This window comes from Juglans microcarpa x Juglans regia, chromosome 7S (genome assembly GCF_004785595.1).
Source record: "Juglans microcarpa x Juglans regia isolate MS1-56 chromosome 7S, Jm3101_v1.0, whole genome shotgun sequence".
NCBI lineage: Eukaryota > Viridiplantae > Streptophyta > Magnoliopsida > Fagales > Juglandaceae > Juglans > Juglans microcarpa x Juglans regia.
Window position 1 is genome coordinate 2,777,997 of NC_054607.1, and position 17,352 is coordinate 2,795,348.

At 36.9% G+C, this 17,352-nt stretch overlaps 1 protein-coding gene across 1 annotated transcript; it reads right to left on the minus strand.

Annotated features, from left to right (window-relative positions):
- Nucleotides 1–922: 922 nt before the first annotated feature.
- On the minus strand, nucleotides 923–17,128 carry LOC121241714 (phosphatidylinositol-3-phosphatase myotubularin-1-like). The gene is given in 20 exon segments (XM_041139601.1): nucleotides 923–1,998; nucleotides 2,152–2,431; nucleotides 3,711–3,775; nucleotides 3,928–3,987; nucleotides 4,723–4,950; nucleotides 6,707–6,776; nucleotides 6,778–6,789; nucleotides 6,918–7,087; nucleotides 7,772–7,885; nucleotides 7,996–8,095; nucleotides 8,565–8,630; nucleotides 8,717–8,780; nucleotides 8,857–8,930; nucleotides 9,057–9,346; nucleotides 9,777–9,826; nucleotides 11,755–11,824; nucleotides 13,166–13,237; nucleotides 14,041–14,115; nucleotides 16,676–16,744; nucleotides 16,869–17,128. Coding segments are annotated over 20 exon segments (2,568 nt in total). The 5' UTR covers nucleotides 16,986–17,128; the 3' UTR covers nucleotides 923–1,476.
- Between the last annotated feature and the right edge of the window lie 224 nt (nucleotides 17,129–17,352).

Consider the following 17,352-nt stretch of genomic DNA (forward strand, 5'->3'; position numbering starts at 1 on the left):
AAGTCCAGTTTGTGTGTATTGGATGTCGAGGAGGGTGGAGCAGGCTGGAGTTTGATTGCTGTTGATGCCAACCTTTTGTTTTCTAATCCATTGTTAGTTTCAAATATTCAATGATTATTATTTATTTATCCTTTCCTGGCTGAAAAACTTGTTTGTTTCAATTCTCCCCACCCTCATGTACAGGCCTTGAACACCTGACCTTGATGGGAGCAACATGTGCCTAGTTGTTTGTATTTCAATCAAGCTGAATTTGAGTTTAACCTAGTCGATTTTGAGCAACTTATTGAGTAGTCTCGTTTATTTACAGTTGCGCATGTGCGTGCGCGAGAGAGAGAGTTGTGACTTTCCATCAAATGAGTGAATTGTATTGCCTAGTCTCGTGTTGGTACAAGGTGAATTTTTCAGAGTGATATCAGAAACCTGCAATTGTGAAATTGACTTGTTCCTTTGGGATATAATGCAGATATATATGGCTGGCGTTTCTCTGGGTGAGACATCAGATTTTATTGAAAAAGATTGTGGTACCTGAATCACTGTTTGGTCAGACATCAGAATGTTCTTTTTAAGACATCAGATTTTACCTTAACAGATTATAAAATGAGGTAAACTAACTTAAAAATCATCGCATGAGTATTAAATCCAGAAGGCCATGACGACATTGACCCAAACATACAGCTTATTAAATCAAGAAGGTCTAATGCTACCATGGAATACTTGGAAAAGGGGAAGAAAAACATTCTGCAAATTCCAATCTTATGCTGCTGCAAAGATGAAATTTCGATGCACTGCACTCCTGTTACTACCATATAGAAGCATCCTAATCAGCAGCAATCTGACAAAGTTCAGGGAATGAAGACACATCACACCATCACCAATCAGAACATAATACAAATCTAGAGAGAAGACAAAAAGAAGGCATGCCTCAATTTCTAATGGTTCTATCTTTCTGGGAAAACCATAGTACAGGGCTGTCACCAAAAAATACAGCTTCAGTCATAATAAGATTTATTCATTTACACTCCTGGTATAAAATACTGCCGGTTAAAAAAGAAGGTTCACAACTAATAACTAGTCCAACAGCTTGAACAAGACCTGCTTATTCTGTAAATGAATGGCAATATAATTTACTACCTGCCCAACATCTCGACAAAACCTATGGACCTCCATCCATACCTTAGCTCTTGCATGTACAGTTTCAAGCTAGCCTATTATGTTACTCCAATACTAAGATGGTTCTCAGCTAAACTCTATACTCTGTACGATGAGTCCTGGGATCCATCCCAAATGCCCAGGTCCTTTTTAATGCATTTCCTTCTTAGTCCATGGTGAGGTAAAAAAAAAAAAAATCATTTATCTATTCCGACAAAGCTTTAAATCTAAATCTACTCGAATCCTTGCCCAAAGTGAGAAGCTAATCCAAGTACTGCAACAGGATTGGCGCTAGCAACCCATGCTTGGCTCACAAATCTACAGTTTTTACTCGGATTGGAAATAACTATCATAAATGGAAAGCTTATCAAATGCATCAAAATTTGCCTTTAGTCCAATAAACTGGCTGCCCAGCTGTGCACAACCAGCATCTGGCCACCTGCAGACTCCATCTCGAGTGCGTAAAGGGCATAAGGTTTCACACACTTGTCCAATTGGATTTTTAGGAATAGCGTCCTCGACCATTACTGTAATGGAAACAGAGAGATCTGATTTCTCATCATGATGCACAGTACCATCCAATTCTCTTTTCAAAGGGGTACCGGTGAATTTCTGTGGAGCATCTGCTGGGTTGCCCTCAATGCCAACAGTAAAATCACCAGTGCTTGAGAAGTGTACCTTGCACCCCATAGACTCTACTGCTCGCTTTATGGCCTCACTTTCCTTGCTGGCCCTCTTTGCCAGGTTCATAGCTGAGCTGTTCAGCTGCTTTTCATTTCGTAACTCTGCATTCAATGATTCCATGGCAACTGCAACTTCTTTAGCTTTCCTCTCTGCTACCTCTTTCGCCTGTTCACAAATCCAACACAGTTTTAATATGGATATCAATATTAGATCAACATAAAACCCCATCCAAAAGGAAATCTCTTTTTTTAATTTTTTTGGGGGAAGGGAGGGAGAGGGGGGAGATTTAGTAGCCATAGGACATAAGTAATTTATCACCTTCTGCAGCTCAGAAAATTTTATAGCCATCTTTCGACATTGTGATTCAAGCTCCCCAGCTTGGGCTTCTGAAGGACAAGCCCAACGAAGATGAAATTGGGGCCACAGAGTTGGGGCTAAGGCTGCTGCAGGAGGTAATAGAGGACCGCCGTGTTTTGATGGATCATAAAACAGGTTGAAATGCACATGAGAGCTTCCCTCTGAGGCACGCAAATCACCCAAATATGCCCACAAACATCCACAAGCTTCAGAAACACCACTTTGCTGCCTCTCCTTTTCACTGAAATCAAAATATATAATGAGAAAAATGGTACCTATTAGCTCCTGCAATATTCAGCATCAGAAAAGTTTGCTTCTTTTATTGTGCATTGCACTATATATTTCTTCCTGCCTGATAGAACCTTATATAATTGAATGATCAATCAATCATTGAGATGATTTAGTGCATGTTTGGGTTTGAGTTTGGAGACTTAAAAAGTGCTTTTAATAGCCTAAAGTTTTTTTAAAATAAAAAATAGTATGTTTGGTAATTTTATATAAAGTGCTTTGAGCACCTAAAAAAAGCTGAAAATCTACTTTTTTAAAAAGCACCAAATTGAAACGTTAGTTGAAAAGCTCCTGCAGATAATACTGAATTTTTAAAAAACCACTGTAACTAACTTTAAAAGTGCTTTATGTGCATGTTTACCAAGCAGTAAACAACTTTTTAATAGTAGAGCTTTTTAGTAAAGCTCTACAATTAAAAGCCCTCCTATGAAAAACTCTATTTCTTACCGCAATCCCAAACAGGCCTTAAGATAGAATAACCTTTTTTCTTTGAAATAAAACTTTTGTATTGTAAGTGCAGAATAATTACAACACCATTGGAAAGAGAGTTGAATGAGTGATCAGTGCACAACAAAATATAAGCAGACGTTAAAAACTAATAAGATTTGGATGTTTAGTAGTTATATGTATATATGATAAAATGATATTCCACAATGAGTTTCCAATTACACAATGTGATGGGAAGAGAGGAGATATATCACTCAAGATGGAAATATATATATATATATATATATATATATATAAGTGAAGGAAATAGAAACTGCGTAGATGAAATTTAGCCCTGCCCACCAATTTCTGACCTTTCTATTTAGCATTGTTACATCAGTCAAAAATTCCATTCCATTTTAGGTTTTCTTTTTTCTAATAAAATTTCGATGCATTATCTACAAGTTTCCCCACTTTTAGTATGATGCTACATGTAAACTCACTAGAAGCACCAAATGTTGACAAACCATTTTGTGTGTTGGTATGACAATGATCAAGGTAAACCCCTGATGTTTTAGCATTATGAACCAATACAATTGCACCCCAAAAGAGAAATAAAAATGGGTTTCCCCCAGAATTATTAACTATTTATCAGTTGGCATGCCACATCCTGCGTTCAACTACAAAATAGCTAGGCTACATGAAGCAAATGCATGCCAGAGATCATACTTCGAAATTTAATGCATGCTTGAGACCCAAGACTTCAATTTATTGTATTCAGGCCAATGCTGAGGAAAGAAAATTACCTATTACCAAAGAAGTTTCCAAAACGACAGGAAAGCATACAGTCCAAGAAATCCACCAGAAAAGCCTAAATCACCAGAAAGTATACATATCAGTGAGCAATTGTTTTCTGATAAAGTATAAAATAGAAAGGGAAGAAAATAAGATGCCCATCAACAGAATTAAGTGATTCGAGAGAACCATGAAACTTAGTGTCACATATGGAAGAAGGCCGCTCACCGAGGAGAACTCAAAAGCAAAAGGATAAATCCGCAACAATTGTGAAACACAATCAATCCACTGCAAGATAGACATAAATACAAGATTATTAACTATTACCAAATCATCAAGCAAAATTGGGAGGCCATGCAACATGTTCTCAGTTTAAATTTGATTCAAGCCATGCTTGACATCAACTCTTTACATAATCTCAAGTGGAGAAACCATACGTACTTCAATGGAACAAGAGAGTTTGACAATGACCTATAGGAAAGCAAAAATCATAATAACTACCAATTTAATGACACATTGACAACCATTAGTCTGAAAAACTTAAGTTGGCAAGGAGTGCCATTTAAGTGGACCTCACCCTTCGCTCCATTATTATAAGTTTGGCTTGTCTCTTTTGGAAAGTCAAGGCTTGCTCCATTCCGTTGAAAAAGAACAGGGGCCCCACTTGCCACTCCTCAACCTTTTGATCTTGAGTCAAGGATCAACAGGTTCTGTTCAGGGCTTGCAGTTCCTTTTGAAACTTATAAATAATTTTAGCCATGGGAAGATTCTATTAGGGCCTGAACAAAGGTTCTTCCCATCCAATAAATATATAAATTTATTCAAAGAAATAAGAAAGAAACGAAAACATCAAGGCCTTGGCCCCCTTTTAGTTTTGCCTAGATCCTTTAGGCTCGAACTGGGCCTGTTAGGGTTCAACAGCACTTCTAAATCTTGCCCTAGCATTTTGGGTTTGATTATTCTAGTGACTGTCTTGTGAAAGGATAAGTTTTGTCTCCCTAAATTTAGTATCATGGTACACACCTGCAAAAAAATGGGAGAACAGTTATTTGAATTCTGTGCATGAGGTGGACTTGGAGCTTGAGATGTAAATGATCCTGATGATTGCCGCACAGGAGATGATGAGAAACTCCCTGCAGAAGACTGTCTTGATAACTCAAAAGGATTGCTGCCACTACCAGATACTGTTGGCATTCCTGTTCTTTCTGAAAATGGATGTCCAAATGCCAGCCAGTCTTTCTCAACAAGCGCCTGTATAAAGATGAAAGATCCAAAATTTCAGAATAGGTAAAAATCCAAAGTAACTAAGGCATTCATGCAGGTATCAGCGTCAGGCATAGATATTGTCAAACTAAATACTTAACAATGCAACCCCAAAAGACATAGGTAAAACTTGAAAAACAAGATGCATTTCAGTTCGAAAATATTGCTGAAAATGCAAGTAGATGAGGGAAAAAGAATAATGAAATAAAACCTAAAATGTGAGAGTCCTACACAAAACCTTGCATGCAAAAATAGGTCTTAAATCAAAATGCCTCTCACAAAAAGATAAAACATAGTCCAAATGAGCTTCTTTCTTTATAATGTATCTCGATCTTTTCTAGCCTTGAAACTAAACTTGGCAAAGAGAATTGGTTCCGGTTAGGGATGTAGAAGATGCAAAGAGAGTAGCACGAGAACTTGGGGGTGGTAAGCAGTCCTCAAACAGCCTACCTTGGTTTGTCATTAAGGCTATATCAGTTTGAGATGTAATTGTGAAAAGAATGGAAGGGATATATGCAGGATTGCGGGAACATCACGTCAGTCTTTTATATGTAGGAAGAGAAATTGATAAGAAATTATGAGATGTTATAGGGATGGAGTGAAGTACCATTTGGTGAGTTGGGATAGATCCTGCTACCATAAGTAGTGGCACTCAGAGATGTTTTTGATTTAGCAGATTCATTTGTTGTGGATGGGGGATGCTTGGCAAGAGTTACAGCATGGATAGGAGCTATTGAAACTCCTTTTCCTAAATTGTTTGTCACTGTAGTGGATAGAGGTGCAACTATAGTGGGGTATGCACATAGGATAAGGGTGAACTTCACTGGTGTCGTGAATTTCATTGGCATTGTAGGAGTAAGACCCTGAATTGTTGATAATTTCTATGACTTACTTTATGCATAGAATTAATGAGAGGAGAATAGATTGGGAGAAATAGCATCTAAATCAGAATTTCAATGCCAAACGCTTTTTGAAGATTGAAGGCTGATTTTCTATGAGAGTCATTTGGAAGGAAAAGGGTCTGGAAAGAAGTGACTTTTTCACTTGGACAGTGATACAAGATAAAGTCTTCAAGCATGATCACTTCAGGAAGTATGAGAAAATAACTCTTTATTGCGTTTGTATTGGCAGACCAAGTGGGGAGACAATTAACCACCTTCTACATTATGCTATTGCTAGGGAGCTTTGTCAGTTGGTACTCTCTTTACTTAGGATCTCTTGGGCTATGCCTTATTCAGTGAGGGAGCCTTTTGTGGGTTGGAGAGGTGGAAAAAAAATCAAATTAGTGATATGGACTGCAGTAACCTTGGGCCCATATGAATTCAGAGGGACAGTATACATCCTGTGTACACGGTTATGCCTATTGCTTTCATCACTAAAATTCTTGATTACTTAAAAAATGAAATTTTGAAGGGACAAAAATGGCAAGACCTTGGATGAACTAATTAGCTTCGCTTGAACTGAATGTTATTCTTGAGATCACTTTTCAATTGGAAGGCATTTTTTTTTTTTGGGGGGGGGGGGGGGGGGGGAGTTGGGGCGGGGGGGGGGCAGGGGGCGCAGGGGAGCTTGCTTCTTTCTCCTGTTGGGTCTTTCTAGATTTCATAATTTTATATTTGGATTTTTCTCTTATTTCTACCATCTCTGTTCTACAGCTACTAGCTTTTGATTTTTAACCTTATCAAAATAATAATAATATTAATATTAATATAAATAACCTAATCCAGAAATTTCCAGTTAGTACCTGAAACCCTGTGAATGTCCGATAGTACGGATCGAGCAGCAGACTAGCAAGTGAAACCAACTGAGTTGTCTATCCATCCATCACTACACAATATGAAAGTGGTCAACAGAATAGTGTTATATTCCTTCTGTCCCAAATTACTTGGGCTCGAAATGGTGAGATTATTTATAGACTTAACAAATAAGACATTAAATTGTGACAGGACAGTAACCTGCAATGTATAAGAACTGATGCTGATTCCAAAGCAACACGTGCAGCAATCCAAGCCGAACCAGCCAAGACATTCTGAATATGTATTAACCAACCACTGTCACCAAGGGTTGATACTGAAGCAGACATACTGCTAAGGTTACCTCCACCCCAACTCCATCCACCATGTCTCTGTCAACAAGCTTAGCATCAGGCAATCTTACCATTGCAAACAAGACACTGTAGACAAATATTGTCATAAATGCAAAGATAATATCAATTACAGTTGAATGAAAATGACTTGTGAGATTATTCTTGCCTCAGAGGTCTTAAGAAGGCTTTAAAGAATTTTTCAGGCATCATAAATATGGCTCACATACACGAATTCATAAGCAAGCTGTCCTTAAGCTTACTGGGCACTATGGATAGAGATGAAAGGAATACTAGACTATCATCCAAGATTTTATCCCAGTCGATGGTTACAATCCTCATCACTATATCCTTGAGTCAACCGTACTTGCAGACAGGGAACCAACAGCGGATCATAAAAATACATGAAACTTATTTTCTAACGTCTTTCACTGAAAGGCTATATTTGACAACTGTATTAGTTTTAATGGATTGTAGAACCATGACTTGTTTATACACAATGGCTAGGTCCAAGGTGCAAGCTCAAAGGTCAAATTTCAAACTTTAATCACATCATTGCTTCAATGTTAACATCCATAATGACTAACTAGAATAGCTTCCATCAATAAATTTCAATAATACAATTCCATATCTCGTGAAATGGACTTCTCTTCCCATCAAATGAATTAATTAATGTAGACCAGCACTGGTAAAGCAGCCAGATCTACATAAGATTCTGAGACCAACCAGGAATGATGACATTCCATCTGATGAAGTGGCGCCATGAGTATCCAAGTAGTCTCTTAGTCGAGCAAGACTATCCCTCATTGTGTGTATGTTGTCTATCCCAAAGAATACTATCTGATAAAAGAAAAAGAAGAAGAATAATAAGGAACATGACACCATCATGTAATATGAATTCGAAGTTCACCAAGAGATTGATAATCTAACAGCACACGCCATAGAGAGACCTCAGACTGAAAATAATTTGACGATGACTCTGAGCCACCTCCCATTGCCCCATTTGCCAAAGCATTTTTCCTAGGTCTTGCATCAGCAATATATAGCTTCCTTGGGGAAAAAATGGAGAGAGAGAGAGAGAGAGAGAGAAGAAGAAGAAGAAATCAATCAATGTTAACCCATAACAACAGAAGTAAAAAAGCCTTAAAAAAGAAAAATAATTACCTTATAGAAGAGATTAGCAACACATGTCAACGATTATGACTAATACAATACATATAATAATTAGCATATAAGTACATATCACAGAAAGATGTAATTACAATTTCTTACAAACATGGGCACCCAGAAATAATAAAATAAAACCTGTTTCTTCTCAGCATGAAAATAAATTGTTTCTCAAGAGTAAATACCAAACCCGCACATCTCTTTGGCTTCTACACTCACATATACAGACACTGATGCACATACATCAGTTAAATATTTAACTGGTACATACAAGCTTCATCATTGAAATTATTTGGTAGAACTTGCTTGATATAGAAGAGAGAAAAAGAAAGAAGAAATTGTATACACCTACCTCCGTGGCCCACTCACACCACAGAGATGACTGCAAAGACCCGCAACAAGCTTTTCATCGGTGTTGCTGCAGAAAAATTCAGAGAAGCAAATCCATATAATTTCAACAGATAAGGATAAAAGATAAACTTAACATTTCAAATCTCCAATTACCTCCTCATATTCATCATGAGACCAACCAATGGTTGAGATGAACGTGCAAGGACAGCTCCAGTTCCTGCAACTCACCGCATATGCAAAAACATAAGTCAGTCATTATAGGCAAGCGAAAAAAAAAAAGGTCTGTTACATACCAGGATCACACCATGAAACTACAGGCAATCGACATCTTGCCCGAAATGTTGAAGCCTGAATCACCTCTTCATCACTACAACAACAGTCATACAAAATTATTACATGTACAATTCCAGAATCAAAATGTAATCAACTTTATCAACAATACAAATATATCAGCCAAAATCAGAGAGTTATAGTATAGATCTCACCATCTTACCTAATCCCTTTTGGTACAATCAAAGCAAATGGATAAGTTTGGCACATTGTATGGTTGGAATTTACGCTAGTTATTCTCCACGAGTCATTGGATAATAGGAACAACCCCTTCTCAATCATACTTGTTGATGCACGGTAGGATCGTTTTCCAAGAAGCCGGAAATACTCATTTAGTAACCGCACCTTTGGGTTAGTATTGGTGAATTTGGAAGGTCCAGAAGCAAAAGCATAAAGATCCCATAAGCTTGCTGGTTTAGTGCACCTTAATAACGCATCAAATACTGCACGTCTCTGTAAAATTAACAAACCATACAACATGCAATAAGCAGCTTGTGGAATTGAACAAGAATGATTAATAATATTATTGAAAAAATTTAATTGCAATCCTTTTGACACACCCAATACACCACTAAAGTGGGTCCCAAAATAATGAAAAAGTACTAGTGTTTGACTTTTTTTATAACTATAATGGGTCCCACACCACGTGGTGCATTGGCACACTAGGCTTGCAAGTAGCAAAACTCAATATCAAATTGTTGCTTGACACTTTTCAAATTATTGATCATTTTAAACTCCAAAGTTAAAAACCAAATATTACAATTGAGGGCAAAAGAGAGTGCAGTACTGAATACAGTAAAAACATAAAGTGAAACTTGTGTTTAATCCTTTGGAACGTTAAACATGGGAAGTGAATACAGTAGCAGCTGAAAATGAAATTTACCTGCTTTGTTCTGGGGCGGAAACCAAAGACAATAATTCTCATATCTTTGCCTGCAAAATAATAGAGGAGCCATTATCTCTCCTACAATCTCCACAAAGAAGCACCAAGAAAATAACTAGATAACTGGTTACATCATATGGAATACAACACAAACTAGGCCAAAGAATAACGTAGCCAACTATCAATATATGTAGACACTATTCCACTACTAACTAATGGTGATGAAAAAGATGGTCACTTGTAATAAAATCAGTGGAAGAATATATCTTATTTGTGAAATCACCACTTGTCCCAAGAACTTAAACTGATGGAAAGAGGTAGATTTAGGGGTGGTTTGGATTCAAAACTCACTTCAACTCATCTCATCTCATCATTACAACTTTCTCAAATTCTCACACAAAATATAATAAACAATACAACTTTTTCAAATCCCAAAACAATAATAATATTCTAACAATATTTTATTCTACTATTCATAAACTATCTCAACTCATCTTAAAATCCGAACCACCCCTTAATTATTTGTATTATATTCTTAACACTCCTCTACTTATCAAAAAAAATATATTCTTAACACTCCTCCTCACGTATGGACCAGACTCTCTTTTAAAGGGTGGCCTAACACAAAGAATATTTAATTAAATGGGATAGAATGTAGAGTTAGGGTTCGAACTCAGGACATCTGCTCTGATACCATTCGGTAACCATAACCCACAGCCCCAGCCCCCATAAGCCATTAGGGAGTGTTCTGGCTAGCGCAAAGGTATTACCAGCTAGCACACCTGCTTTTGTTAGGTGGGTCCACGGCGGAGAGCCTCACTTCTTGCTTTACAAGAGTGAGAGTTCCAGGACACTTTAGATGTTCTAATACCATGTAAAATCACCACTTGTCCCAAAAGCTCAAGTTGATGGGAAGATGTAGATTTAATTATTTGTATTATATTCTTAACATTATAAAAAAAGAATCTAAACAATATTAAATTGGAGATCTCTTGGAAAAGTAAAGTATTACAATGGGTTAGGAGAGATTTTCAGACTACAAGTTTGTGATTGCTGATTACAAAATGTTTCTGTACATTCTTGTTTGGATTTCAAGACGGATGGGGGATCCATTCTTGGAACCTTAGATTTACTCATGCCTTTCGTGAGTGGGAACTTGAGTCAGTGGACTCACCTTTTCTTTTACAATGTGCTAATATGCTGAAAAGTGAAGAGGTTATAGGATGTATTAGAAGCTAAAGCATGGGATCAACTCAATCTTCATACTTATTACGAGCCATTAAAAGGTCATACACCATCCAATTTACCTTGGAGGAGTATTGGGGAAGTAAAGTTCCTAGAAAGGCTACCTTCTTTCCTAAACAACGGCATAGAGAAGAATTCTAATTGTGATATCATTGTGGTGGATTGGTGTTGTATATGCAAATGTAGTGAAAATCTGACACTCAATTGCTACTTCATTGAACAGTTTCTAAAGACATTTGGTGTTTTCTCTACACAATAATTGGGCTGAACTGTGTGATGTCTCAAAAGTAGCTGATCAGTGAAGTTTCAATTGCATAGAGATAGTTCAATCTAGATGGAGCCCCCCCTCTTTGCTTTCTGTGAACGGTTTTGACAGAAATGACTGCACCTTCACAGCATTGGGTCATCCATTATTGGGCGAAAGCCTAATTCTGACAATCACCACCATCTCTTGCTTTCACCACCACCACCAAGGCAACATCTGGAGCATATCACCTAGAGCACTAACATCCACTGCAACACATCCAACCATCTACTGTTGAACAATGTAGTTTAAACAGCTTCTTGTCAAATGCAATTACCGTTCAAATTGAATTCTAACTAGCCCTCAAAGAAATTACAACTTCTTGAAACACAGGCTTAAAATGATAGATAGAAATCGAAAGGATAATTAAGAAGTCGGAAGTAGAAATGCCAACAAAAATACAGAGAAGGAAACTATTAGAAAGCATACCTACAACCTGAAGAAGTCTTCGTGACGGTGTCTTGTCGTGTTGACGAGGGGCTGATTGAAGCCTAACAGCCTACATTAACTTAAAAGTATTAAATTAAGCATACAACTACTTCAAACTAAAAGAGTCCCAAAGTAAAGGGTAGAACCAACATCAAAGTCAAACAATGTGACTAATGCACATCAAATAATCTAAATCAAGTAAAAAAAATAAAACCAAGGGAATTAATGTTGTCAGATAGTTAAATGTCACATCTCCTGGTAAAACGTTGGGATCAAGATGATGATGATCGTGGAACAGAAATTTGCATGAAGTTAACAAATGATTACAGCACCTCTCATAATTTCTTATCAAGCCATTCTTTTACTAGGTCTGTAAATTGCATTTCATTCCTGGCCTAGAAAGGGGGGGGGGGGGGGTGGGGGTGGGGAGAGAGAGAGAGAGAGAGAGCTAAGCTGCCTACAAGTGTAGAAACTAGAACTCAAAAGCCTCGAGATTCATTATAACTTGAAGCAAGACTCAGCTAGACTAATGCATATCAAGCCAAGGTAAAAGTAGCAGACAATAACCACTTATTGGCACAAAGAAGAAAAGTGTGGTCTGTGCATGAGCAGAGTTGGCAAAACCAGATAAAAAATGCCATCCCTAACTTCACCCTTGTTTCTTATATCCTACCTCTTCCATTCATGTTATCTTCAATCGTCCAAAACCCCTGGCTTTCCATCTTCAACCTTACCATCAATAGAAAACACTCCTAAATGATGGTAGATCAACTAGATAAACCCAGCTTAAAAGAAGAAATGCATGGTCTGGGCATAATCTCCCTTGCTCAATACCTTGATGTCATAGCTAGGGTAGTTTGCTGTGGTACAGCCCAAGACTTGGCGCAACTCAAGTCCTGCTCTTTTGGCTGAGATTATCTTTGATACCACTTGTAATGACCCAAAAAAAGTGTTTGCCACATTTGCGCTAATATTCCAAAAGGACTCATTATTGTTACAATTGGAGCTCCTTGGAATTATTATATAAAGTCCAAATACTTTCTCTCAAATAATGTGAGATCTCATTCACCATTTTCTCATAGATGTGATGTGTTACATGGAAACTTGGTTAAGGTGGAAACAAGTTGCATTGTGATAATATAGCATTTGAATGTGGCTAAATATACATAATAGCACATCATCTCACCCTTATAAGAAAAACAAATAAATAAATAGAATACACAAAAATGAAGCTCCATAAGCTACATTAAAATTTAATCATATCCTTGTTTCGGGAAAAAACATCACAATGAAGCTACACATACATATACTCCATGCTGAACAACTAAGTCAAAGTTCCAAGTTAAAGTTACCACAACATGAACACAAACAAAGAAATGCAAAACAAGAAACTAAATAAATGACAACTTGCCATCTTGTTGAACTTCTCTATTGTGGCCAGTGGCACTGTGCCAAGCGCAATGATATTCCTTGTACCTTCACTCTTACAAAGGAAAGAAAGAATATTAGAAAACTACAGAGTTATGACAAATACTCAAGGTAAGTACCAAAACCACAAAAATACAAAGACAGAAGTGTGTGGGTGTAGATATATTCATGCATCCATCAAAGAGCACTCAGAAGCATAAAAGCATACACCCACATCAACACATGCGTGCATACATGCACCAGACCACACGTCTGCATGCATACGAAGATACTTGTATAGAGCATCAATCGAAAATTCTCTTTTCTGTTTTTGATAAGTAAGATAAATCTTTATTGAATTAAGTAATAAGGAGTAACCCAAGTACACATGAAGTATACAAAGATAACACCTATTTACAAGTTAAGAGCTAGAAAATTATACAAGAAAGTCATGAAAGCTAGATCCATTGAATACACCAAGAGAAGCCCAAAGAAATAAGGTGTGGAAAAAGAAACTTCTAAGCTCATCCAAAGAGTTCCTGATCTTCAAAATCCGACCATTCCTTTTCGAGCCAAATACACCACATGAGACAAAGGAATCATTCTTCATACAGTAGCAATTTGGGGATTGCCCTAATGGCCTTCCCAACAAGCAAACAGATCCACCACCCTCCTAAGCATCACCCATACAAATCCGGTCCTGCTAAAGATCTAATCCCATAACACCCTTGCCGCCTCACAATGAAGTAATAAACATCCACAGATTCATATACCAGATTCCAAAAATCAATTTTAAAATGCAATGCACATTGAGCCACTTATATTTTCATCTAAAGAAAATTATGTTAACAAGCAGAGAGTATTTAATTCATAACTTACAAGAAAAATAAGACGAAAATTGGTTACTATCAAGGTGCCTGCTTCATCAGTATTAACCAAAACGACACCATATCCCTGAAAGCAAAGTACATAGTTATTTATACGTTTAGATAGCAAACAATCACGAAACAAGTAGTAAACAAAGGAACAACTATTAGTTGCATTTTAAGTATTGAAATACCACTACCCATTACCTTTTTCAATTATTAGATGTCAAAGTTCAAACAAATCCATCATAACTTTTGAATTCTTGAAAGATTGACCAGTTTTACATATTACCATAAACAATCATAGAAAAGGAAGATAAGTCCAGATTTGTGGAAGCGCAAGGTGATCATAGCAGATTGGTGTTGTACGTGTAAGAACTCCGGTGAGATTGTGGATCATCTCTTACTACACTGCTAGACTGCTAGAGTATTATGGAATGAAGTGTTCAGCAGATTAGACTTAGCTTGGGTCATGCCCGCTATGGTGGATGCACTTATGGCCAGTTGGACAAATTTAAGAGGCATTAGACAAATCAAAGTTGTGTGAAAAATGGTCCCTATCTGTATTCTGTGGTGTCTATGGCGGGAGTGCAATGCACGGACGTTCGAAGAAAAGGAGTGCTCCATAGAGGAACTAAGAGCTTTTTTTATTAGAACTTTATGTAGCCATAGCTATAGACTTTAATGGCCTCGATTTGCATGACTTCCTTGTCTCTTTGATTCCACATAGATAGAGCATACCTTTGTATATCTTCTTGTGTACTTGGGCTATGCCTATCATTATTTAATAAAATCATTTACTTAAAAAAATAATAATAAATAAAAATAAATAAAAAAAAAAAAAAAGAGAGAGTCCAGATTTGCCTAGTTTTACCTATCCACATATGAGACCAAAATTTTGCTTATTTTTCATTTTCCACTAAGAAGTCCCACTCTCATAAAACTTTGAACATTCAATAAACTTCCACGCCCGACATATCTTGCAATTTCTCGCATGACTTTTAATTTAGAATTGCTCAAACTTCACCTTCAAATAAGTAAAATTTTTATATCTCATTTTTATATAAGAATAATTAAATAAAATAACCAATACAATTTCCAGTGCTTTATAGCTCAAATGCCACTTCGTCCACTCCATAAGAACGGAGTGGAGGGTGGAAGCATGGGTTCAAGACCTACTAAGTCTGTGTAGCTTACCTATAAAAAAAATATAAAAATAAACTTTTATATAAGTAATATAAAAATAAAACAATAAAACAGCCGACCAAAAAAACTGGGGAAAAAGACAACCAGACAAGTCTGCCTAAAAAGAGACCTAATCCATTGTCAACAAGTCGACATGGTAATAGAGACCATCCCAGCTATTTTCTCAATGGTTTCCAGAAGAGTACATACATCCAAGGAACTTAAGAAGCCTTACAGTTACTGGTCCATCCTATGAAGATAGAACCATAAATATTGATCAAGAATAATAAACCCCCCTACTTAAGGCCATCAATAGAAACACCACTTCCAGAACCTTATTCCGAGTGGTAAGGCAACAGAAACTTAAGCAATCTACTCAGAGTAGACCAGCACTACCCAATTCCTTTAATTTTTTTTTTTTTTTTTAAAGCACACTGATGTATTTAAAAAAAAAAACAGCAGAAGATTTTCGCATAGGAATATTATATTATCATTATACATTAACCCTTGCCAGCAGGGTACATAATGCATCCTACACGAGCATCTTAATGTCCAGTAATTCAGCGAAAGCACCAGAATCAAAGTACTCATGAGTCATAGCAATAGGGTTTTATGAAATACAACTAGGTGACTTATTAAGCATAGTTAATACACAATGCCTCTATGGCTTCAGCTGAGAGCCAATCTCTCCTCTTGTGAAACCATTACCAAGCTTGCTCTCTCCCCAAAATGCGTACACATCTACAAGTCAAAACCTTAAACTATAAACCTCCAATATTTTATATTCTAAATATTAACAATTACGACCATCTCAAAATTTCCCAAGGAAATAACTTCACTCCATGGATTGGCAGATTCTCTGATATTCATTAATTCACCACTCTTTAAATCATGGATATCCCAAATTTGCCAATCTTATTTAATTGGGGTTTAGAACTCTGGATATAGATATCCCCCTTAGTAAAGGATTACAAATTCAAGGCTGAGTTGAGTTGATTAATAAATAACTCTTCATAATAATTGAATTTTTTTTTTTCACTTTCCTTAGGATTCATTAGGGAGCCAACTGTGCGCCACTGTGCCCCACTGCCTCATTCTTAGTTTCCATTTTTATTTTTAATAACGTATTCATGAGTTTATTTACACATAGCACTTCCTAATACTTGAGTTTTTCTGTTTTTGTATTCACTGCACATAGGACTCATTAGGGAGCAGACTGTAACTCTTTAGCTCATTCTTACTTTCCATTTCTATTTATAAATAATCAATTCATGATCCTAAAACCAATTACAAAGAAATCTTAAAAAACTAATCAAGAAAACGTAAAAAGAGCAAATCTTGCTAAACAACCCATCAAAAAACAAAATGACCAATTTTGCTTGCCATTGCATCATGGGAATGAAATAATGGAAATCGTGGAAATAATTAGAGAACTCAGCAGTTCAAGCAATCAGTGGACGCACCTCGACCACGACTTCTTCAGCTTCAAGCAGGAAGTCCAAATTCACATGCAAAACGGACCGCGAAACGGGCTGCGGAAGATATAAATTTAAAAAGAGAAGTAGAGAAGAAGCAAATGAATCAATGATCGAGAACAGAAGGCCAATTCGAAAAGAGTAAAAAAGAATAGAAGAAGAAGGGAACAGTATTATAAACCTCGATTTTGGTCCATTCAAGGGCGTCCCAGCTAGAGGTGGCCTCCAACTTCTCCGACTCGGAGGCGTCTCGGAGCGACGTCGTCCGAGCACTGCTGCGTGGATTTGGCGAGGCCATGCGGCGAACCGACTCTGAACGTTTCCTAATCCCTTCAGAGAGAGAGAGAGAGAGAGAGAGAGAGAGAGAGAGGTGTGTTGTGTTGTGTTACCTGCCGTTCAAACTTGAAAGAAGACTTTAGCGGTTGGCAACCGATATCAATTGTATCTACATATCTTTCTATTATTCTATCTATAATCCATCCTCCTTTCTTTTCGCACTTCTTTACCCTCTCTTAAATCGTCATTATCAGAATCAGATTCGCTTATCTGATAAGCAATAACTAATTTTATATATATATGCGTGTGTGTATGATTTAGCATTAAAGAGATTAAATCTATAAATTGATGTGAATGATGTGATACGTTTAATTGTAAAATTATTTATA